General features: G+C 41.0%; 1 protein-coding gene across 1 annotated transcript in view; it reads right to left on the reverse strand.

The window, feature by feature from the left end:
* Positions 1-26398, reverse strand: part of OGFOD3 (2-oxoglutarate and iron dependent oxygenase domain containing 3) — a gene marked incomplete in the record, with an annotated part of 739577 nt that overhangs the window by 349280 nt on the left and 363899 nt on the right. Inside the window, 1 exon segment of the mRNA XM_053709794.1 lies at positions 22372-22525. Coding sequence (XP_053565769.1) covers positions 22372-22525 — 154 coding nt within the window.

A 26398-nucleotide genomic window follows, 5' to 3' on the forward strand; every position in this document is an offset into this window, starting at 1 on the left:
AGAGCCACAAACTGGTAATGCTTGTCTAGGAAAGAGAATTTCAGAAACTGATAGTGATCTGGATGAATTGAAATATGCAGATATGCATCCTGTAAATCTATAGTAGACATATAATGCCCTTGTTGAACAAAAGGCAGGATAGTCCTTACAGTTACCATTTGAATATTGGTATCCTTACATAACAATTCAATATTTTTAGATCCAGAACTGGTCTGAAGGAATTTTCCTTCTTTGGTACAATGAAGAGATTTGAATAAAACCCCAGTCCCTGTTCCAGAACTGGAACTGGCAAAATTACTCCAGTCAACTCTAGATCTGAAACACATTTCAGAAATGCTTGAGCCTTCGCTGGGTTTACTGGGACACGGGAAAGAAAAAATCTCTTTGCAGGAGGCCTTATCTTGAAGCCAAATCTGTACCCTTCTGAAAAAATGTTCCAAATTTCTTTGAAAAAAACGTAATCTGCCCCCTACCAGCTGAGCTGGAATGAGGGCCGCACCTTCATGTGGACTTAGGAGCTGGCTTTGATTTTCCAAAAGGCTTGGATTTATTCCAGACTGGAGATGGTTTCCAAACTGATACCGCTCCTGAGGATGAAGGATCAGGTTTTTGTTCCTTGTTGTGACAAAAGGAACGAAAAATGATTATTACCCTGGAAAGAAAGGGAAAGCAGAGTAGACTTAGAAGACATAACAGCATTCCAAATCTTAAGCCATAAAGCTCTTCTAGCTAAAATAGCTAGAGACATATACCTGACATCAACTCTAATGATATCAAAGATGGCATTACAAATAAAATTATTAGCATGTTGAAGAATAAAAATGCTACGAGAATTATGATCTGTTACTTGTTGCGCTAAAGCTTCTAACCAAAAGATGAAGCTGCAGCAACATCCGCTAAAGATATAGCAGGTCTAAGAAGATTACCTGAACACAAGTAAGCTTTTCTTAGAAAGGATTCAATTTTCCTATCTAAAGGATCCTTAAGGAAGTACCATCTTCCGTAGGAATAGTAGTACGCTTAACAAAAGTAGAGACAGCCCCATCAACTATAGGGATTTTGTCCCAAAACTCTAATCTGTCAGATGGCACATGATATAATTGCTTAAAACATTTAGAAGGAGTAAATGAATTACCCAAATTATTCCATTCCCTGGAAATTACTTCAGAAATAGCACTAGGGACAAGAAAAACTTCTGGAATAACTACAGGAGATTTAAAAACCTTATCTAAACGTTTAGATTTAGTATCAAGAGGACCAGAATCCTCAATTTCTAATGCAATTAGGACTTCTTTAAGTAAAGAACGAATAAATTTCATTTTAAATAAATATGAAGATTTATCAGCATCAACCTCTGAGACAGAATCCTCTGAACCAGAAGAACCATTATCAGAATCAGAATGATGATGTTCATTTAAAAATTCATATGAAAAATGAGAAGTTTTAAAAGACTTTTTACATTTACTAGAAGGAGGAATAACAGACATAGCCTTCTTAATGGATTTAGAAACAAAATCTCTTATGTTATCAGGAACACTCTGAGTATTAGATGTTGACAGAACAGCAACAGGTAATGTAACAGTACTAAAGGAAATATTATCTGCATTAACAGTTTGTCATGACAAAACAGTACAAACAACAGCTGGAGGAACAGATACCATACGTTTACAGTAGATACACTTAGCTTTGGTAGCTCCAGCCCCAGGCAGCGATTTTCCAGAAGTATCTTCTGACTCAGTTTCAACGTGGGACATCTTGCAATATGTAATAGAAAAAACAACATATAAAGCAAAATTGATCAAATTCCTTAAATGACAGTTTCAGGAATAGGAAAAAAAAAAGCGAGTGAACAAGCTTCTAGCAACCAGAAGCAATAAAAAATGAGATTTAAATAATGTGGAGACAATAGTGACGCCCATATTTTTTTAGCGCCAAAAATGACGCCCACATTATTTGGCGCCTAAATGCTTTTTGCGCCAAAAATGACGCCACATCCGGAACGCCGACACTTTTGGCGCAAAAGAACGTCAAAAATGACGCAACTTCCGGCGACACGTATGACGCCGGAAACAGAAAAAAAAAATTTGCGCCAATAAAGTCCGCGCCAAGAATGACGCAATAAAATGAAGCATTTTCAGCCCCCGCAAGCCTAACACCCCTCAGGGAAAAAGTCAAATTTTTAAGGTAAGAAAAAAATTGATTTATTCATATGCATTATCCCAAATATGAAACTGACTGTCTGAAATAAGGAATGTTGAACATCCTGAGTCAAGGCAAATAAATGTTTGAATACTTATATTTAGAACTTTATAAAAAAGTGTCCAACCATAGCTTAGAGTGTCACAGAAAATAAGATTTACTTACCCCAGGACACTCATCTACATGTAGTAGAAAGCCAAACCAGTACTGAAACGAGAATCAGCAGAGGTAATGGTATATAAATAAGAGTATATCGTCAATCTGAAAAGGGAGGTAAGAGATGAATCTCTACGACCGATAACAGAGAACCTATGAAATAGACCCCGTAGAAGGAGATCATTGAATTCAAATAGGCAATACTCTCCTCACATCCCTCTGACATTCACTGCACGCTGAGAGGAAAACCGGGCTCCAACCTGCTGCGGAGCGCATATCAACGTAGAATCTAGCACAAACTTACTTCACCACCTCCATAGGAGGCAAAGTTTGTAAAACTGATTTGTGGGTGTGGTGAGGGGTGTATTTATAGGCATTTTGAGGTTTGGGAAACTTTGCCCCTCCTGGTAGGAATGTATATCCCATACGTCACTAGCTCATGGACTCTTGCTAATTACATGAAAGAAAGACAGTAACGCAGGATGCCACTGACTTGTGCCTTAAGATTTATCACTGGAGCCCTGGTTTGAAGCCCCCCATAAACTACCGCCTGCCAGTCACACATAATATTTTTAGCCTGGTGCGGCTTTACTGCCTCTGCGTGTGAGTGCGGACCCAGCGGCGCTGGATGACTGTCATGTCTCTGAGACTGAGTATGATGAGGAGGTCTCCGAGGTGGGTAAATCTGACACAGTGAGTCAGTCAAAATGGGATTACTGCACCATGACCTCAATCTACTATCCCAGTCAAGGAGGATGCCGGCAGTAAGTGAAGTCAGTCAGTCGCAAGAGCAATGTGACCCGGCCGGATGGCTTCAAATCCAGCAGTGCACAAAGTTCAACTACAGTACTGCTTATAAGACAGCTACTGCGGCGGCTGGATGGATCATCCGATTGTTAGTTTTTAGCTGCACAGTCAGTGCACAGTGACCACAGGACCGGGATTTAAATCTAAAATGAGTGATCTGATCCATAATAAGTGATAATAATAAGCATAATAAGCAGGATAGAGGCTGGTGCTCAGTCATCTTAGATTTAAATCCCGGTCCTGTGGTCACTGTGCACTGACTGTGCAGCTAAACTAACAATCGGATGATCCATCCAGCCGCCGCAGTCGCTGTCTTATAAGCAGTACTAGTAGTTGAACTTTGTGCATTGCAGGGTTTGAAGCCATCCGGCCGGGTCACGTTGCTCTTGCGACTGACTGACTTCACTTACTGCCGGCATCCTCCTTGACTGGGAGATTAGATTGAGGTCATGGCGCAGTGAGTAATCCCATTTTTCTTCTCTCTCCACTTTCCATCCTCTTTCTTCCCCTGACCCCTTCACGCAGTAAAACAAAGTAAAAATCAGAGTGGAAAATTATTCTTCCTCCGAAAGCTTATGTGGTACATAATATATACACACAGTGAGTGTCAGTGTAATAATATTGGTATATTCAACAACAACAAAATAATGCAATGAACATGTACTGACTGTATAATTATAATTGATTTCCGTTTTTATTATATTGCACAACATCCTCTATACATCCATGTATGGTCTGATATCTGTTTAATCTGACATATATATATAATTTGAGGAAGTGGTAATAGCACTCCTGGTAAAGCTGAGAGGCCCAAAATAGCCCACGGTGCCCTGGGTGCACTCCAAGTGGAGATATAGAGCAGTTAAAGAAGGATACAAGACCCTGTGAGTGACTCCTTCTTTAACTAATATATATATATATCAATTCAAATTTACTAGCACTCACTATATAGTCCCAAATACCGGGGTGCTCCCAAATTTTCAATATGGATTGGTGGTTCAAGTTAACAGAGGCACTCACCATGTTTCAAAATTTATTCTCTCATACGAGTAAACGTTTTCGGGCTGTGATGCCCGTCATCAGACTCCTGAATTGAAAAAACATTTTTTTCATTTCAGGAGTCTGATGACGGGCATCACAGCCCGAAAACGTTTACTCGTATGAGAGAATAAAGCACATTTGAAACACGGTGAGTGCCTCTGTTCACTTGAACCACCAATCCATATATATATATATATATATATATATATATATTATACCCTGACCAAAAAATATTTAATGGTTAAAAAAGACCTAAAACCTGGTGGGGGTGTGGGGGCAGCAGAGTTTTTAGTGCCTAGGGCAGCACGAAATCTAAATACGCCCCTGCCAGTGCCTGTACATACTGATTTTGCCACAAGATAACATAACTCCTATATCTTAATAGAGGAGTTTTGTCCCGGAGCTGCACTAGCAGCATAATACAAGTGTAAAAATTAGGATAAGTAAAGTGCCATAATCACTCTGCCTGTAGTTCCAGAATGAGAAACCAAATAGCACTTACCTCCATGCTGCCTGATAACAGCGTCATCCATCAGGTGTAATAGGATCCTATTTCTCCCTCTCATAGTCCTGTGGAAGCAGATCAGCCTGAATTACCATGGTTTTAGGCTATCTATAATGGGGCAGCAACATCTTAGGAGGCGCAGTGAGAATTATGTCCCACAAGTTCCTAATGCTTTAAAGCTACCAAAAAGCCCTACTGTAGAGACTGATTAGGTCTAGGCTACACCCCAGAGCAAAGTAGTACAATCTGGCACTACTTAAAAATAACAAACTCTTGATTGAATAATCTTTCTCTAACACCTCACTTTGCCATCTCCTATTACTAACGCAGGCAAAGAGAATGACTGGGTTGGAGGGGAAGGGAGGGACTATTTAACAGCTTTGCTGTAGATGCTCTTTGCCGCCTCCTGCAGGCAGGAGGAGAATATCCCATAAGTAATGAAGATGTTTCGTGGACTCGCCATATCCTTAAGAGGAAAGTCAAATTTAGTTTACTAGTGAGATGGGAGGGGTTTTTTAGAGCTCTTGGGGTCCGGGAATCCTTACCTCCTCCTAGCGGCAGTGAAGAGAAATTCCCAGGAGTAATGGATCATGGACTCTCACCAACTACAGGGAGTGCAGAATTATTAGGCAAATGAGTATTTTGACCACATCATCCTCTTTATGCATGTTGTCTTACTCCAAGCTGTATAGGCTCGAAAGCCTACTACCAATTAAGCATATTAGGTGATGTGCATCTCTGTAATGAGAAGGGGTGTGGTCTAATGACATCAACACCCTATATCAGGTGTGCATAATTATTAGGCAACTTCCTTTCCTTTGGCAAAATGGGTCAAAAGAAGGACTTGACAGGCTCAGAAAAGTCAAAAATAGTGAGATATCTTGCAGAGGGATGCAGCACTCTTAAAATTGCAAAGCTTCTGAAGCGTGATCATCGAACAATCAAGCGTTTCATTCAAAATAGTCAACAGGGTCGCAAGAAGCGTGTGGAAAAACCAAGGCACAAAATAACTGCCCATGAACTGAGAAAAGTCAAGCGTGCAGCTGCCAAGATGCCACTTGCCACCAGTTTGGCCATATTTCAGAGCTGCAACATCACTGGAGTGCCCAAAAGCACAAGGTGTGCAATACTCAGAGACATGGCCAAGGTAAGAAAGGCTGAAAGACGACCACCACTGAACAAGACACACAAGCTGAAACGTCAAGACTGGGCCAAGAAATATCTCAAGACTGATTTTTCTAAGGTTTTATGGACTGATGAAATGAGAGTGAGTCTTGATGGGCCAGATGGATGGGCCCATGGCTGGATTGGTAAAGGGCAGAGAGCTCCAGTCCGACTCAGACGCCAGCAAGGTGGAGGTGGAGTACTGGTTTGGGCTGGTATCATCAAAGATGAGCTTGTGGGGCCTTTTCGGGTTGAGGATGGAGTCAAGCTCAACTCCCAGTCCTACTGCCAGTTTCTGGAAGACACCTTCTTCAAGCAGTGGTACAGGAAGAAGTCTGCATCCTTCAAGAAAAACATGATTTTCATGCAGGACAATGCTCCATCACACGCGTCCAAGTACTCCACAGCGTGGCTGGCAAGAAAGGGTATAAAAGAAGAAAATCTAATGACATGGCCTCCTTGTTCACCTGATCTGAACCCCATTGAGAACCTGTGGTCCATCATCAAATGTGAGATTTACAAGGAGGGGAAACAGTACACCTCTCTGAACAGTGTCTGGGAGGCTGTGGTTGCTGCTGCACACAATGTTGATGGTGAACAGATCAAAACACTGACAGAATCCATGGATGGCAGGCTTTTGAGTGTCCTTGCAAAGAAAGGTGGCTATATTGGTCACTGATTTGTTTTTGTTTTGTTTTTGAATGTCAGAAATGTATATTTGTGAATGTTGAGATGTTATATTGGTTTCACTGGTAAAAATAAATAATTGAAATGGGTATATATTTGTTTTTTGTTAAGTTGTCTAATAATTATGCACAGTAATAGTCACCTGCACACACAGATATCCCCCTAAAATAGCTATAACTAAAAACAAACTAAAAACTACTTCCAAAACTATTCAGCTTTGATATTAATGAGTTTTTTGGGTTCATTGAGAACATGGTTGTTGTTTAATAATAAAATGAATCCTCAAAAATACAACTTGCCTAATAATTCTGCACTCCCTGTATATCAAAGAAATAACTGCATCAAACAAGATATTACTTTGTTTAAATGTTTAGGATTGACTGATATCTTACTCTATGACAAGATAAATGTCTTGTAATTGCAAGGTGTTTAGTCTTCCTTTAAAGGAACATGAAAGCCAAAATTATACTCAAGATTCAAACAGACCCTAGAATGTCTCAGAATGTTCTCATGTGAAGGAGTTAACCTTCAAAAAAGGAGACTAAGGTGCCTATTAAAAATCAAGCTAGCCGACTTCCTGTGGGCGGAGCAACCGGGTGGCAGCAAGAAGAAAGAGCTCTGCAAAACAGCTCTTAAAAAAATCAATTAATCGCTGCCACCAGCTAACCCACGCTACTTTTCTTGCTGAGCAGGCATCCTAATCTATGCGGGCACTTGCTGCAGCTGAAACCTGATGCGTGAAGGGCCCCTACATCACGCCCTTGCCCCTGAGAAAAGACAGCAGTAAAACTGCCTACACCATCTTATAAACAGCAGCTGAGGCCTCCTATAATCCTGGATGCAAAGTAGGAGTCAACATGCTGATGTGCAAAGATAACCTCATCCAGGAACTGACCACGCTGTTTACACCTTCACTGGACAGATTGCTATCTGCCTGTTCAGAGTTATGCCAGGAAGTTCAGGGAGTTGTGAGAGGCACCAAACCGATAATGACCATGTGTGAAGATCACAAGGAAATTTCTATTACTGAGTACCCAATACAACATGGCTATGTGAAGTATGCTGACAATCTAACTGTTCTCATATTGGACTCTCATAACGGCTGCTCAGAGGATATATCACTTGGATCACTGAGATTCCCACCTAAGACTGCAGAAACATGCCATGAGGTCAGTTTAAACGTAACAGACTTGTGCCTATTTGATTTACTGATGTCAGCTCCTGAGCTACTAGCAGCTGGCTGCTCTCAGAGGAACCCTCAGTGTTATAAACTTACAAGACCATTTCAGTGGAGCAACATGTGGGCAGACTGTCCGGATAGAAAAGATGTAAAGCTCTGCAGGCCCTTTTCAGGGACAGCTGCAATATATTTCTCATTCCACACCTGGAGCAGTTTATGTCCTGTTCACTCATGCTTTGTTTGCAGCGTTCATCCTCTCCCTGCTCGTGTAGGAGTGGGATGATATCCTTTGCAGAGATAGGGTATTAATTCACCCCCCTCATCTTTGGGACACCATCATTTTACTTATGACTTATGACAGGTTGCTTACAACTTTGATAAAAAATATGCCTGCAATCCTTTTTTTTTCTTTTGAATATTCAACAGCAAGTATTCAGCAATGTATATTTTGTTCACTCCCTATCAATGCTGTCTCAGTCATCACATTGAATGAAACAATTTGCATGTTATACTCTGAAACCTCATTTTGCTTTCTATGTGTATATGTAGAAAAAACATAATTTATGCTTACCTGATAAATGTATTTCTCTTGTAGTGTATCCAGTCCACGGATCATCAATTACTTGTGGGATATTCTCCTTCCCAACAGGAAGTTGCAAGAGGATCACCCACAGCAGAGCTGCTATATAGCTCCTCCCCTCACTGCTATATCCAGTCATTCGACCGAAACACGACGAGAAAGGAGAAACCATAGGGTGCAGTGGTGACTGTAGTTTAATTAAAATTTAGACCTGCCTTAAAAGGACTGGATACACTACAAGAGAAATAAATTTATCAGGTAAGCATAAATTATGTTTTCTCTTGTTAAGTGTATCCAGTCCACGGATCATCGATTACTTGTGGGATACCAATACCAAAGCTAAAGTACACGGATGATGGGAGGGACAAGGCAGGAACTTAAACGGAAGGAACCACTGCCTGTAGAACCTTTCTCCCAAAAACAGCCTCCGAAGAAGCAAAAGTGTCAAATTTGTAAAATTTTGAAAAGGTGTGAAGCGAAGACCAAGTCGCAGCCTTGCAAATCTGTTCAACAGAGGCCTCATTTTTAAAGGCCCAGGTGGAAGCCACAGCTCTAGTAGAATGAGCTGTAATCCTTTCAGGGGGCTGCTGTCCAGCAGTCTCATAGGCTAAGCGTATTATGCTCCGAAGCCAAAAGGAGAGAGAGGTTGCCGAAGCTTTTTGACCTCTCCTCTGTCCAGAGTAAACGACAAACAGGGCAGATGTTTAACGAAAATCTTTAGTAGCCTGTAAGTAAAACTTCAAGGCACGGACTACATCCAGATTATGCAAAAGACGTTCCTTCTTTGAAGAAGGATTAGGACACAATGATGGAACAACAATCTCTTGATTGATATTCCTGTTAGAAACCACCTTAGGTAAAAACCCAGGTTTGGTACGCAGAACTACCTTGTCTGAATGAAAAATCAGAAAAGGAGAATCACAATGTAAGGCAGATAACTCAGAGACTCTTCGACCCGAGGAAATAGCCATCAAAAACAGAACTTTCCAAGATAAAAGTTTAATATCAATGGAATGAAGGGGTTCAAACGGAACTCCCTGAAGAACTTTAAGAACCAAGTTTAAGCTCCACGGGGGAGCAACAGTTTTAAACACAGGCTTAATCCTAACCAAAGCCTGACAAAATGCCTGGACGTCTGGAACTTCTGCCAGACGCTTGTGCAAAAGAATAGACAGAGCAGAGATCTGTCCTTTTAAAGAACTAGCTGATAAGCCTTTGTCCAAACCCTCTTGGAGAAAGGACAATATCCTAGGAATCCTAACCTTACTCCATGAGTAACTCTTGGATTCACACCAATAAAGATAATTACGCCATATCTTATGGTAGATTTTCCTGGTGACAGGCTTCCGAGCCTGTATTAAGGTATCAATGACTGACTCGGAGAAGCCACGCCTTGATAGAATCAAGCGTTCAATCTCCATGCAGTCAGTCTCAGAGAAATTAGATTTGGATGATTGAAAGGACCTTGTAAAGGCAGAGTCCATGGTGGAAGAGATGACATGTCCACTAGGTCTGCATACCAGGTCCTGCGTGGCCAAGCAGGTGCTATCAGAATCACTGATGCTCTCTCCTGTTTGATTTTGGCAATCAGTCGAGGGAGCAGAGGAAACGGTGGAAACATATAGGCCAGGTTGAAGAACCAAGGAGCTGCTAGAGCATCTATCAGCGTTGTTCCCGGGTCCCTGGACCTGGATCCGTAACACGGAAGCTTGGCGTTCTGGCGAGACACCATGAGATCCAGTTCTGGTTTGCCCCAACGATGGACCAGTTGAGCAAACACCTCCGGATGGAGTTCCCACTTAGAAAATCCGCCTCCCAGTTCTCTACGCCTGGGATGTGGATCGCTGACAGGTGGCAAGAGTGAGACTCTGCCCAGCGAATTATCTTTGAGACTTCTAACATCGCTAGGGAACTCCTGGTTCCCCCTTGATGGCTGATGTAAGCCACAGTCGTGATGTTGTCCGACTGAAATCTGATGAACCTCAGTGTTGCTAACTGAGGCCAAGCTAGAAGAGCATTGAATATTGCTCTTAACTCCAGAATATTTAGTCCACGATTCCTGAGCCTTCAGAGAGTTCCAGACTGCACCCCAACCTAGAAGGCTGGCATCTGTTGTTACAATCGTCCAATCTGGCCTGCGAAAGGTCATACCCTTGGACAGATGGACCCGAGAAAGCCACCAGAGAAGAGAATCTCTGGTCTCTTGATCCAGATTTAGTAGAGGGGACAAATCTGAGTAATCCCCATTCCACTGACTTAGCATGCATAATTGCAGCGGTCTGAGATGCAGGCGCGCAAATGGCACTATGTCCATTGCCTCTACCATTAAGCCGATTACTTCCATGCACTGAGCCACTGACGGGCGTGGAATGGAATGAAGGACATGGCAAGCATTTAGAAGTTTTGATAACCTGGACTCCGTCAGGTAAATTTTCATCTCTACAGAATCTATAAGAGTCCCTAGGAAGGAGACTCTTGTGAGTGGTGATAGAGAACTCTTTTCCACGTTCACTTTCCACCCATGCGACCTCAGAAATGCCAGAACTATCTCTGTATGAGACTTGGCAATTTGAAAGCTTGACGCCTGTATCAGGATGTCGTCTAGATACGGAGCCACCACTATGCCTCGCGGTCTTAGAACCGCCAGAAGTGAGCCCAGAACCTTTGTAAAAATTCTCGGGGCAGTGGCCAACCCGAAGGGAAGAGCTACAAATTGGTAATGCCTGTCTAGAAAGGCAAACCTTAGGAACCGATGATGATCTTTGTGAATCGGTATGTGAAGGTAGGCATCCTTTAAGTCCACTGTGGTCATGTACTGACCCTCTTGGATCATGGGTAGGATGGTCCGAATAGTTTCCATTTTGAATGATGGAACTCTGAGGAATTTGTTTAAGATCTTTAGATCCAAGATTGGTCTGAAGGTTCCCTCTTTCTTGGGAACCACAAACAGATTTGAATAAAATCCCTGTCCTTGTTCCGTCCGCGGAACTGGATGGATCACTCCCATTACTAGGAGGTCTTGCACACAGCTTAGGAATGCCTCTTTCTTTATTTGGTTTGCTGATAACCTTGAAAGATGAAATCTCCCTTGTGGAGGAGAAGCTTTGAAGTCCAGAAGATATCCCTGAGATATGATCTCCAACGCCCAGGGATCCTGAACATCTCTTGCCCACGCCTGGGCGAAGAGAGAAAGTCTGCCCCCCACTAGATCCGTTTCCGTATAGGGGGCCGTTCCTTCATGCTGTCTTGGGGGCAGCAGCAGGCTTTCTGGCCTGCTTGCCCTTGTTCCAGGACTGGTTAGGTTTCCAGGCCTGTCTGGAATGAGCAACAGTTCCCTCTTGTTTTGAAGCGGAGGAAGTTGATGCTGCTCCTGCCTTGAAATTTCGAAAGGCACGAAAATTAGACTGTTTGGCCTTTGATTTGGCACTGTCCTGAGGAAGGGTATGACCCTTGCCTCCAGTAATGTTAGCAATAATTTCCTTCAAGCCAGGCCCGAATAAGGTCTGCCCCTTGAAAGGAATGTTGAGTAATTTAGACTTCGAAGTCACGTCAGCTGACCAGGATTTAAGCCATAGCGCCCTACGCGCCTGGATGGCGAATCCGGAATTCTTAGCCGTTAGTTTAGTCAAATGAACAATGGCATCAGAAACAAATGAGTTAGCTAGCTTAAGCGTTCTAAGCTTGTCAATAATTTCATTCAATGGAGCTGTCTGGATGGCCTCTTCCAGGGCCTCAAACCAGAATGCCGCCGCAGCAGTGACAGGCGCAATGCATGCAAGGGGCTGTAAAATAAAACCTTGTTGAATAAACATTTTCTTAAGGTAACCCTCCAATTTTTTATCCATTGGATCTGAAAAAGCACAACTGTCCTCAACCGGGATAGTGGTACGCTTTGCTAAAGTAGAAACTGCTCCCTCCACCTTAGGGACCGTCTGCCATAAGTCCCGTGTAGTGGCGTCTATTGGAAACATTTTTCTAAATATAGGAGGTGGGGAAAAGGGCACACCGGGTCTATCCCACTCCTTGCTAATAATTTCTGTAAGCCTTTTAGGTATAGGAAAAACGTCAGTACACACCGGCACCGCATAGTATCTATCCAGCCTACACAATTTCTCTGGAATTGCAACTGTGTTACAGTCATTCAGAGCAGCTAATACCTCCCCAAGCAATACACGGAGGTTCTCAAGCTTAAATTTAAAATTAGAAATCTCTGAATCAGGTTTCCCCGAGTCAGAGATGTCACCCACAGACTGAAGCTCTCCGTCCTCATGTTCTGCATACTGTGACGCAGTATCAGACATGGCTCTAACAGCATTTGCGCGCTCTGTATCTCTCCTAACCCCAGAGCTATCGCTCTTGCCTCTTAATTCAGGCAATCTAGATAATACCTCTGACAGGGTATTATTCATGATTGCAGCCATGTACTGCAAGGTAATCGCTATGGGCGTCCCTGATGTAATTGGCGCCATATTAGCGTGCATCCCCTGAGCGGGATGCGAAGGGTCTGACACGTGGGGAGAGTTAGTCGGCATAACTTCCCCCTTGACAGAACCCTCTGGTGATAATTCTTTCATAGATAAAGACTGATCTTTACTGTTTAAGGTGAAATCAATACATTTAGTACACATTCTCCTATGGGGCTCCACCATGGCTTTCAAACATAATGAACAAGTAGGTTCCTCTCTGTCAGACATGTTTAAACAGACTAGCAATGAGACTAGCAAGCTTGGAAAACACTTTAAAAAAAGTTTACAAGCAATATAAAAAACGTTACTACGCCTTTAAGAAACACAAATTTTCCCAAATTTTGAAATAACAGTGAAAAAATGCAGTTACACTAACGAAATTTTTACAGTGTATGTAATAAGTTAGCAGAGCATTGCACCCACTTGCAAATGGATGATTAACCCCTTAATACCAAAAACGGAATAACAAATGACAAAAACGTTTTTTTAAACAGTCATAACAACTGCCACAGCTCTACTGTGGCTTTTTACCTGCCTCAATACGACTTTTGAAGCCTTTTGAGCCCTTCAGAGAAGTCCTGGATCATGCAGGAAGAAGCTGGATGTCTGTGTCTGTAATTTTTGCTGTGCAAAAAAACGCTAAAATAGGCCCTTCCCACTCATATTACAACAGTGGGAAGCCTCAGGGAACTGTTTCTAGGCAAAATTCAAAAAAAAACTAGGCCCCAATAAGTTTTATCACCAAACATATGTAAAAAAACGATTAAACATGCCAGCAAACGTTTTAAAATACACTTTTATAAGAGTATGTATCTCTATTAATAAGCCTGATACCAGTCGCTATCACTGCATTTAAGGCTTTAATTACATTACTTCGGTATCAGCAGCATTTTCTAGCAAATTCCATCCCTAGAAAAATATTTTAACTGCACATACCTTATTACAGGAAAACCTGCACGCTATTCCCCCTCTGAAGTTACCTCACTCCTCAGAATATGTGAGAACAGCAAAGGATCTTAGTTACTTCTGCTAAGATCATAGAAAACGCAAGCAGATTCTTCTTCTAAATACTGCTGTAAGATAAATTGTATCTTTTAGAATTGTAGTGTGTTGCTAGTTGCAAACGCCAAGAGATACAAATTATAAACCTGGCAATATGCTTCAAGCGTTTTGCTAAAAGTGAACTCACAGGAAATGCTGCTAGACAAATATGATTCTATTCAGACAAACAAGTGTGCAAGTCTGATAAATTCACAGAGGCAAATATGGATAGCTAGATCAAAAATAGAGTTCTTTAGCATAAGATTAATTGTTATTATAAAGACTGAGTAAGTACTGTTGATAATATGAACTAGAAACAACTTGAGAGAATCTGATTAGCAGAGTTATACTTGCGGTAGCCTGTGCTTGGCTTTCCCTTGCAGCATGGAACGCTGTAATGGCGGAGTGAGACTGGAGTTCTTCCTGAGAGCTGAGTGGCTAGTTGCAGTACTGGTCAGGCTGAGAGATTGTTCTGTAGCTTCCGGAAGGAAGGTGAGTTGAAGTCCTAGCGAAGCAGGTGAATGAATCAGCTGCAGCTGGAGATGTGAGAAAATCCTCTGTAATACTGTGGTGGAGCGGCACTTTAGGAGAGAAACTGACAGGCAATCTATGAAATGGATTCAGATGGCTGTGCAGATTAAGTGTCTTTAGTAGAAAGCAGCAATTAGTTAGAAAGTTCCTTTTTGAGGGTTAAATTCAAATAAGCAAAAGTTCAATATCACTCAGTTTGAGATGATAGCAGGAGTGACTTGATTTCTGTGAAGTATTCCAATCAGAACAAACAAAATAATCAAGCAAAGTAGATCTCAGGAAGTGAGGTTTTATGGGCAGGTGAAAAGGTGGAAGTGGAATGTCTTAAAGGGACATTACAACTGCCTGAGATAAACAGTACACTCCGGTACCATTTAAAAACATAATTTATGCTTGCCTGATAAATTTATTTCTCTTGTAGTGTATTCAGTCCACGGGTCATCCATTACTTATGGGATATATTCCCTTCCCAACAGGAAGTTGCAAGAGGATCACCCAAGCAGAGCTGCTATATAGCTCCTCCCCTCACTGTCATATCCAGTCATTCGACCGAAACAAGACAAGAAAGGAGAAACCATAGGGTGCAGTGGTGACTGGAGTTTTAATTAAAATTTAGATCTGCCTCAAAGAAGACAGGGCGGGCCGTGGACTGAATACACTACAAGAGAAATAAATTTATCAGGCAAGCATAAATTATGTTTTCTCTTGTTAAGTGTATTCAGTCCACGGGTCATCCATTACTTATGGGATATCAATACCAAAGCTAAAGTACACGGATGATGGGAGGGACAAGGCAGGAACTTTAAAACGGAAGGAACCACTGCCTGTAGAACCTTTCTCCCAAAAACAGCCTCCGAAGAAGCAAAAGTGTCAAATTTGTAAAATTTTGAAAAGGTATGAAGCGAAGACCAAGTCGCAGCCTTGCAAATCTGTTCAACAGAGGCCTCATTCTTAAAGGCCCAGGTGGAAGCCACAGCTCTAGTGGAATGAGCTGTAATTCTTTCAGGAGGCTGCTGTCCAGCAGTCTCATAGGCTAAACGTATTATGCTACGAAGCCAAAAGGAGAGAGAGGTAGCCGAAGCTTTTTGACCTCTCCTCTGACCAGAATAAACGACAAACAGGGAAGACGTTTGACGAAAATCTTTAGTTGCCTGTAAATAGAACTTCAGGGCACGGACTACGTCCAGATTATGCAAAAGTCGTTCCTTCTTTGAAGAAGGGTTAGGACATAATGATGGAACAACAATCTCTTGATTGATATTCCTGTTAGAAACTACCTTAGGTAAGAACCCAGGTTTAGTATGCAGAACTACCTTGTCTGAATGAAAAATCAGATAAGGAGAATCACAATGTAAGGCAGATAACTCAGAGACTCTTCGAGCCGAGGAAATAGCCATCAAAAACAGAACTTTCCAAGATAACAGCTTGATATCAATGGAATGAAGGGGTTCAAATGGAACACCTTGAAGAACGTTAAGAACTAAGTTTAAGCTCCACGGCGGAGCAACAGTCTTAAACACAGGCTTAATCCTAGCCAAAGCCTGACAAAAAGCCTGAACGTCTGGAACTTCTGCCAGACGTTTGTGTAAAAGGATAGATAGAGCAGAAATCTGTCCCTTTAACGAACTAGCAGATAAGCCCTTTTCTAAACCCTCTTGTAGAAAAGACAATATCCTAGGAATCCTAACTTTACTCCATGAGTAACTCTTGGATTCGCACCAATATAAATATTTACGCCATATCTTATGGTAAATCTTTCTGGTAACAGGTTTCCGAGCCTGTATTAAGGTATCAATAACCGACTCCGAGAAGCCACGCTTTGATAGGATCAAGCGTTCAATCTCCATGCAGTCAGCCTCAGAGAAATTAGATTTGGATGGTTGAAAGGACCCTGTATTAGAAGGTCCTGCCTCAGAGGCAGAGACCATGGTGGACAGGACGACATGTCCACTAGGTCTGCATACCAGGTCCTGCGTGGCCACGCAGGCGCTATCAGAATCACCGATGCTCTCTCCTGTTTGATCTTGGCAATCAGTCGAGGAAGTAGCGGAAATGGAAATCAATGCATTTAGTACACATCTTTCTATGGGGTTCCACATTGGCCTTCAAACATAGTGAACAAACAGATTCATCTGTGTCAGACATGTTTAAACAGACTAGCAATGAGACTAGCAAGCTTGGAAAATACTTTCAAATAAATTTACAAGCAATATAAAAAACGCTACTGCGCCTTTAAGAAGCACAAAAAAACTGTCACAGTTGAAATAACAATGAACCAAATCAGTTATAGCAACCAAATTTTCACAGTAAATGTATTAAGTTAGCAGAGCATTGCACCCACTAGCAAATGGATAATTAACCCCTTAATACCCAAAACGGATAATCAGTATAAGAATTAACGTTTTTAACACAGTCAAACACACTGTCACAGGTCTGCTGTGACTGATTACCTCCCTCAAAATGATTTTTGAAATCCCCTGAGCTCTCTAGAGACGTCCTGGATCATGGAGGAAGAAGCAGGAAGACTGTGACTGAATTTTTACTGCGCAAAAAAGCGCTAAAATAGGCCCCTCCCACTCATATTACAACAGTGGAAAAGCCTCAGTTAACTGTTTCTATGCAGAAATATGCGACAGCCATGTGGAAAAAATCATGCCCCAATAAGTTTTATCACCAATGTACCTCACAAAAAACGATTAACATGCCAGTAAACGTTTTAAAAACATCAATTTTAAAGGTTATGTATTGTTATAGATAAGCCTGCTACCAGTCGCATCTACTGCAGTTAAGGCTCATACATTACTTCAGTATTAACAGCATTTTCTTAGTCAAATTCCATTCCTTAGAAAATTACTTTACTGCACATACATTCATCAGCCTGATACCAGTCGCTACTACTGCATCTAAGGCTGTACTTACATTACATCGGTATCAGCAGTATTTTCTTAGTCAATTCCATTCCTTAGAAAAATATTTTACTGCACATACCTTAGTTGCAGGAAAAACCCCACATGCTATTCCCTTTCTGAAGTTACCCCACTCCTCAGAATGTGCGAGAACAGCCAGTGGATCTTAGTTACTTCTGCTAAGATCATAGAAAAACGCAGGCAGATTCTTCTTCTAAATACTGCCTGAGAGAAAAAAACAGCACACTCCGGTGCCATTTAAAAATAACAAACTTTTGATTGAAGAAATAATTAAATATAAAAAACTCCACACTCCTCTCACGACCTTCCTATGTTGAGGGTTGCAAGAGAATGACTGGATATAACATGTGAGGGGAGGAGCTATATAGCAGCTCTGCTTGGGTGATCCTCTTGCAACTTCCTGTTGGGAAGGGAATATATCCCATAAGTAATGGATGACCCGTGGACTGAATACACTTAACAAGAGAAAATAACAAACTTTTGATTGAAGAAATAAACTAAGTATAAAACACCACAGTCCTCTTAAGACCTCCATCTTAGTTGAGAGTTGCAAGAGAATGACTGGTTTCCCTTTCTTAGAGTTACATAATTTAGAGTTAACATATTGAGGTTGCCCAGTTTCCCATGCTGAAAACTCCTGATTTGTTTCCACAGTATAAGCTAGACATTGGTATTATTGCTTATAGATTTTGTTAATGATTTCTCAATCCTGCCTCTCTTTTTTATTTTACATTGTAGGATGCAATTTGTATTTTATATTCCGATATACTTCAGTTTACTCTATATGCAGAAGCATGCTGTTTTACTTTATTAGAATTATTTGCAGTATCATGCATCACTTGTGTTTAATATACTGGGATTGCCCAGTCTTTGTTTTCACAGTATAGCCTAGACATTAGTAGCATTACTTAAAAATTCCTGCTAATTATCTTTCAGTGCTGCCTCTCTCTTCATATTGAATGATGCAACTGGTTTTTCATGCCTTGGCTTACCTCATCTCATATTATAAAAGTCTGTTGTTTCACTTTATTAGTTTCATCTACAACGACTTGTATGTGTGGGTATGTACAGGGAGTGCAGAATTATTAGGCAAGTTGTATCTTTGAGGATTAATTTTATTATTGAACAACAACCATGTTCTCAATGAACCCAAAAAACTCATTAATATCAAAGCTGAATAGTTTTGGAAGTAGTTTTTAGTTTGTTTTTAGTTATAGCTATTTTAGGGGGATATCTGTGTGTGCAGGTGACTATTACTGTGACCGGGACCTCAGCGTCGCCCGGAAGACTCAATAAGGCAACAACCAATCGTCGGGCCGGACCAAATTCCGTGTGGCCAGTCAGGAGCACTGGATGCTGCCACACCTCTCTCTTCGTATGCCGATTCCAAACACTGGCAAGAGGATAGGAGATAGGGATATCACGTGTGAAGCTCTCCCGATTACCGAGAGTCTAGTTACCACACGCCAACAAACTGGATAACGAACTGGATAGAGGAAGGAGCAAACTCCAGCAAAGTTACTTAAACAAATTTATTAAAAAGTTTAAAAACAATGCATAAAAGCAACGCGTTTCTCGGCTACACAGAGCCGTTTCATCAGGCTGTTATCAGCCGAGAAACGCGTTGCTTTTATGCATTGTTTTTAAACTTTTTAATAAATTTGTTTAAGTAACTTTGCTGGAGTTTGCTCCTTCCTCTATCCAGTTCGTTATCCAGTTTGTTGGCGTGTGGTAACTAGACTCTCGGTAATCGGGAGAGCTTCACACGTGATATCCCTATCTCCTATCCTCTTGCCAGTGTTTGGAATCGGCATACGAAGAGAGAGGTGTGGCAGCATCCAGTGCTCCTGACTGGCCACACGGAATTTGGTCCGGCCCGACGATTGGTTGTTGCCTTATTGAGTCTTCCGGGCGACGCTGAGGTCCCGGTCTGCTTGGTTTGGCACGTCTAAGTGCCGCCCTACTTGTGAGTACCCTTTTTTCTCATACTTACCTGTCAGGGTCTCAAACGTTATCACCCTATTGGCGCCTTCCTGTTTTCCCACTACAGATTTTCTAACCGTTGACATACGATAAAGAAGAGCGGCCTCACATCGTATTGTTTGCACTGACTTTCGTTTACGTCACCTTAGGCGCACCTCCATCAAGAACTGCTTTTGTTTTGATTTCTTGTTTCCATCAATTGACTATTACTGTGCATAATTATTAGGCAACTTAACAAAAAACAAATATATACCCATTTCAATTATTTATTTTTACCAGTGAAACCAATATAACATCTCAACATTCACAAATATACATTTCTGACATTCAAAAACAAAACAAAAACAAATCAGTGACCAATATAGCCACCTTTCTTTGCAAGGACACTCAAAAGCCTGCCATCCATGGATTCTGTCAGTGTTTTGATCTGTTCACCATCAACATTGCGTGCAGCAGCAACCACAGCCTCCAAGACACTGTTCAGAGAGGTGTACTGTTTTCCCTCCTTGTAAATCTCACATTTGATGATGGACCACAGGTTCTCAATGGGGTTTAGATCAGGTGAACAAGGAGGCCATGTCATTAGATTTTCTTCTTTTATACCCTTTCTTGCCAGCCACGCTGTGGAGTACTTGGACGCGTGTGATGGAGCATTGTCCTGCATGAAAATCATGTTTTTCTTGAAGGATGCAGACTTCTTCCTGTACCACTGCTTGAAGAAGGTATCTTCCAGAAACTGGCAGTAGGACTGGGAGTTGAGCTTGACTCCATCCTCAACCCGAAAAGGCCCCACAAGCTCATCTTTGATGATACCAGCCCAAACCAGTACTCCACCTCCACCTTGCTGGCGTCTGAGTCGGACTGGAGCTCTCTGCCCTTTACCAATCCAGCCACGGGCCCATCCATCTGGCCCATCAAGACTCACTCTCATTTCATCAGTCCATAAAACCTTAGAAAAATCAGTCTTGAGATATTTCTTGGCCCAGTCTTGACGTTTCAGCTTGTGTGTCTTGTTCAGTGGTGGTCGTCTTTCAGCCTTTCTTACCTTGGCCATGTCTCTGAGTATTGCACACCTTGTGCTTTTGGGCACTCCAGTGATGTTGCAGCTCTGAAATATGGCCAAACTGGTGGCAAGTGGCATCTTGGCAGCTGCACGCTTGACTTTTCTCAGTTCATGGGCAGTTATTTTGCGCCTTGGTTTTTCCACACGCTTCTTACGACCCTGTTGACTATTTTGAATGAAACGCTTAATTGTTCGATGATCACGCTTCAGAAGCTTTGCAATTTTAAGAGTGCTGCATCCCTCTGCAAGATATCTCACTATTTTTGACTTTTCTGAGCCTGTCAAGTCCTTCTTTTGACCCATTTTGCCAAAGGAAAGGAAGTTGTCTAATAATTATGCACACCTGATATAGGGTGTTGATGTCATTAGACCACACCCCTTCTCATTACAGAGATGCACATCACCTAATATGCTTAATTGGTAGTAGGCTTTTGAGCCTATACAGCTTGGAGTAAGACAACATGCATAAAGAAGATTGAGTTGACCAAAATACTCATTTGCCTAATAATTCTGCACTCCCTGTATGTATATGTATGTATGCGTGTATATATATATATATATATATATATATATATGCACAACTGAATGTCACTTGGTTTCTTTGCTATGTGAGCACCACATATACATATATTTCATCTTCTATAAAGCTGCATATTACCTGTTATACCTACTGCAACGAGAATTAGTATACCCTTTTGGGCATACCACCAGTGTTAATATTTGGTTTTATGTTTTGTTGTATGTTTTGTTGTATGCTTTGTTGTATGTTTTGCTCTGTTCTTAGTTGTTAATATATATAAAAAAAAAATTAAGAGGCACAGGTTTAGTATAAAATGGGACTCGACTAGTCCTTTATGTACCTCTCAATGTTCAGATCTCTTTTATACAGTCTTAATCCTTTGTATTCAGATTTGCATAGTCCATATATACCTTTAAGCAATATTCCACCTTCTTCTGTAACGCTCAATGGCAACTATACCACAAATGTTAATATACAGATGTTTAGTATGTAGCATTTCTTTAATGTCTTATAACTATGCCTTGTAAATGCTGATATATATCTCCTTGTACCTGTATTTCTTTAATAAAAAAAGAATTAAAAAAAAATAAAAAATCAAGCAAGCCTGATGATTCGCATCAAAACTCACCTCAAATTCAGGAGGCGGTATTCAAAATCAATTGGTCCGGCTGATATACGCAGCTATTTGGCTGGTAAATGAAATGTAGCAGTAAAATATAGGGGACTGTAATATGTCACACTTCAGACATATTGGCTTAGAATGGTATTCAAAAAGCCAGTGAGAATACAAACACACTGCAAATCTTCACAACCTACTTGCTGGCGAGCACCATTTGTAAGCAATGGAGGAAATAGAGCCAGAAAGCAGCACAAAAACATAGTATTGCATGTGTCAGGACTTGACATATCCAGGAGCCAGGTAGCCACTGGCTCCTAGAATTCTACCCCTGGCTCCTAAGTTTTTGGTTTATTCTTCATATTTCTTTATTCAATTACCACTGTCTGGCTCCTAAAAGCATGACTCCTAAATATTCTTACTGGCACCTAAATTTTAAACAGATTTGTCAACCTATGTGCGTGATATATAATTTTATATATCGATCAATTAAATATTTGATCTTTTTTAGTCTCTAGGCACACAAAAGACCGTTTAAGTTTCAGTCAAATAAGTAGTGAATATTATAAAAAGAAAATCCCCAGAAAATAAAATCTCCCATTTTCTAGGTGTTTTTCTTCAAAAACTGCGTAAAAACATGCTGCAATCCACACTGATTTACTTCCTGTCCTTGTAATATACACTAAACAGTCACGTTGTTGAAGATTCCACTCACTGCTAACACAAAGTTGCTATTTTCTGATTCATTAAAAGAAAGCCATGAAGCATCTACAAATACTAAATATCTCATTTTATGAAATAGGGAAACAATTTTCTTAATGCAGAAGAACAAATAAGATTGTCGCTGGCCTAAGCCAAATGCCACAGACTGGTGAGGAGGCCCGGCACGGCGGGAACAGCCTTACCTTATCGATGTGTGGATGCCAGTACTCATCATGGGGAGTCTTTGCCACTGAGCTGTTCATGCGTGAGAAGAAGGTGGGTTTGGTCAGATACAAGGAGGTTGCATCAATCTCAAACATTCTGGCTATCTCCTGTTGGATTTTCAGCCTTACGTCACTGCAAGACAAGGTGACATGAAAATAAATAAACAGATGTGCATGCCACTACATGACCACTAAACCACTAAGCTCCCTTGGACTCATTAAGTCACTAGACTGTATGCTCCATGTGTCATGCTCTTTCTTTAAATCACTTGATTATAACACCGTATGGCTGAGCTGTACATTACCAACATAGTCAGAGCTACTTGGGGCAGATTAACCAATTAAACCACTAGAGTTTATGGTCCATGTGCCAGACTCTTCCTTAAAGCTCTAGATTATAAGACTCTAGGGCTAGAGCTTAAATTAAAGCACCAAAATGTGAGCTCCATGAGACTGAGTTACCCAATTATGGGCCAGATTACGTGTGGTGAGCAAACATTTGAGCAAGAGCAATAAGGGGTTTATCGCGGGTGTAAGCGCTTGTCAGGTTTACCGCTGGAATTACAAGTTGAGCGCAATCACAATTTACACTAGAGTGATTACCGCGTCTGGTTAACTGTTTCGTGAAACTAAAAAGAAAACATCAAAAATACACTACATTGCACACAAAAGTTATAAAGGCTCAAATATATGCGATCTCAAGTGTTAGTTTGAGTGAGAGTAGGGTTCCCCCCCCCCCCCCCACTTTTTTTCTCCATTGACTTCTATGGGGGAATATGTGAACATGCACGCAATATTCTAAGTTCGGATTTTTGCCCTTGTTGGGGTTAGCGTGCAAGTGAAAACAGTTTACTTTCAACTCATAATACGAGCACAACCCGACGAGCGCCAAAACATAATTTATGTAGGAACTTACCTGATAAATTAATTTCTTCCATATTGGCAAGAGTTCATGAGCTAGTGACGTATGGGATATACAATCCTACCAGGAGGGGCAAAGTTTCCCAAACCTCAAAATGCCTATAAATGCACCCCTCACCCCACCCACAATTCAGTTTAACGAATAGCCAAGTAGTGGGGTGATAAAGAAAGGAGTAAAAAGCATCAACAAAGGAATTTGGAAATAATTGTGCTTTATACAAAAAAATCATAACCACCATAGAAAGGGTGGGCCTCATGGACTCTTGCCAATATGAAATAAATGAATTTATCAGGTAAGTGCTTACATAAATTATGTTTTCTTTCATGTAATTGGCAAGAGTCCATGAGCTAGTGACGTATGGGATAGCAATACCCAAGCCATTTTTCGCTGAAGAAAATTAATCCACAACCCAAAATATAAGTTTATTCTCAAAAATGAAAGGGGAAAATTAAAACATAAGCAGAAGAATCAAACTGAAACAGCTGCCTGAAGAACATTTTTACCAAAATTGCTTCCGAAGAAGCAAATACATCAAAACGATAGAATTCAGTAAATGTATGCAAAGAAGACCAAGTTGCTGCTCTGCAAATCTGATCAACTGAAGCTTCATTCCTAAAAGCCCACAAAGGGTAAACTGATCTAGTAGAATGAGCTGTAATTCTCTGAGGCGGGGCTTGACCCGACTCCAAATAAGCTTGATAAATCAAAAGCTTTAACCACGATGCCAAGGAAACGGCAGAAGCCTTCTGACCTTTCTTAGGACCAGAAAATATAACAAATAGACTAGAAGTCTTCCTGAAATATTTAGTAGCTTCAACATAATATTTCAGAGCTCTCACCACATCCAAAGAATGTAAAGATATCTCCAAATAATTCTTAGGATTAGGACACAAGGAAGGGACAACCATTTCTCTATTAATGTTGTTAGAATTCACAACCTTAGGTAAGAATTTAAATAAAGTCCGCAAAACTGCCTCATCCTGATGAAAAATCAGAAAAGGAGATTCACAAGAAAGAGCAGATACTTCAGAAACTCTTTTAGCAGAAGAGATGGCCAAAAGAAACAACACTTTCCAAGAAAGTAGTTTAATGTCCAAAGAATGCATAGGCTTAAATGGAGGAGCCTGTAAAACCTTCAAAACCAAATTAAGACTCCAAGGAGGAGAGATTGATTTAATCACAGGCTTGATAAGAACCAAAGCCTGAACAAAACAGTGAATATCAGGAAGCTTACCAATCTTTATGTGAAATAAAACAGAAAGAGTAGAGATTTGTCCCTTCAAGGAACTTGCAGACAAACCCTTATCCAAACCATTCTGAAGAAACTGTAAAATTCTAGGAATTCTAAAAGAATGCCAATAGAATTTATGAGAGGAACACCATGAAATGTAAGTCTTCAAAACTCGATAATAATTCTTTCTAGAAACAGATTTACGAACCTGCAACATAGTATTAATCACAGAATCAGAGAAACCTCTATGATTAAGCACTAAGCGTTCAATTTCCATATCTTCAAATTTAATGATTTGAGATCCTGATGGAAAAACGGACCTTGAGACAGGTCTGGCCTTAATGGAAGTGGCCAAGGTTGGCAAATGGACATACGAACAATATCCGTATACCAAAACCTGTGAGGCCATGCTGGAACCACCAGCAACACAAACAATTGCTCAATGATGATTTTGGAGATCACTCTTGGAAGAAGAACTAAAGACGGGAAACTATAAGTGATAACACCTAGGAAGTATCAACGCATCCACTGCTTCCGCCTGAGGATCCCCTGGACCTGGAAGTTTCATGTTTAGATGAGAAGCCATCAGATCTATTTCTGGAAGACCCCACATCTGAACAAACTGAGAAACCACATCTGGATGGAGGGACCACTCCCCCGGATGTAAAGTCTGACGGCTGAGATAATCCGCTTCCCAGTTGTCTATACCTGGGATATGAACCGCAGAAATTAGGAGCTGGATTCCCCCCAAGCAAGTATCTGGGATACTTCTTTCATAGCTTGGGGACTGTGAGTCCCATACTGATGATTGACATATGCCACAGTTGTGATATTGTCTGTCTGAAAACCAATGAACGGTTCTCTCTTCAACAGAGGCCAAATCTGAAGAGCCCTGAAAATCGCACAGAGTTCCAAAATATTGATTGGTAATCTCGCCTCTTGAGATTTCCAAACCCCCTTGTGCTGTCAGAGATCCCCAAACAGCTCCCCAACCTGAAAGACTCGCATCTGTGGTGATCACAGTCCAGGTTGGATGAACAAAAGAGGCCCCTAGAACTTTACGATGGTGATCTAACCACCAAGTCAGAGATAGTCTAACATTGGGATTTAAGGATATTAATTGTGATATCCTTGTATAATCCCTGAACCATTGGTTCAGCATACAAAGCTGGAGAAGTCTCATATAAAAACGAGCAAAGGGGATTGCGTCAGATAAGTCATGAGACCTAAAACTTCCATGCACATAGCTACTGAAGGGAATGACTGAGACTGAAGGTTCCGACAGGCTACAACCAATTTTAAAAGTCTCTTGTCTGTTAGAGACAGAGTCATGGACACTGAATCTATCTGGAAACCTAAAAAGGTGACCTTTGTCTGAGGAATCAAAGAACTTTTTGGTAAATTGATCCTCCAACCATGTTTTCGAAGAAACAACACTAGTTGATTCGTGTGAGATTCTGCAGAACGTAAAGACTGAGCTAGTACCAAGATATCGTCCAAATAAGGAAACACCACAATACCCCGCTCTCTGATTACAGAGAGTAGGGCACCGAGAACCTTTGAAAAGATTCTTGGAGCTGTCTCTAGGCCAAAAGGAAGAGCGACAAATTGGTAATGCTTGTCTAGAAAAGAGAATCTCAGAAACTGATAATGATCTGGATGAATCAGAATATTAAGATATGCATCCTGTAAGTCTATTGTGGACATATAATGCCCTTGCTGAACAAAAGGCAGAATAGTCCTTATAGTAACCATTTTGAAAGTTGGTACTCTTAAATAACAATTCAAAATTTTCAGATCCACAACTGGTCTGAATTAATTTTCGTTCTTTGGGATAATGAATAGATTTGAAT

This window comes from Bombina bombina, chromosome 1 (assembly GCF_027579735.1).
Source record: "Bombina bombina isolate aBomBom1 chromosome 1, aBomBom1.pri, whole genome shotgun sequence".
NCBI classification, from domain to species: domain Eukaryota; kingdom Metazoa; phylum Chordata; class Amphibia; order Anura; family Bombinatoridae; genus Bombina; species Bombina bombina.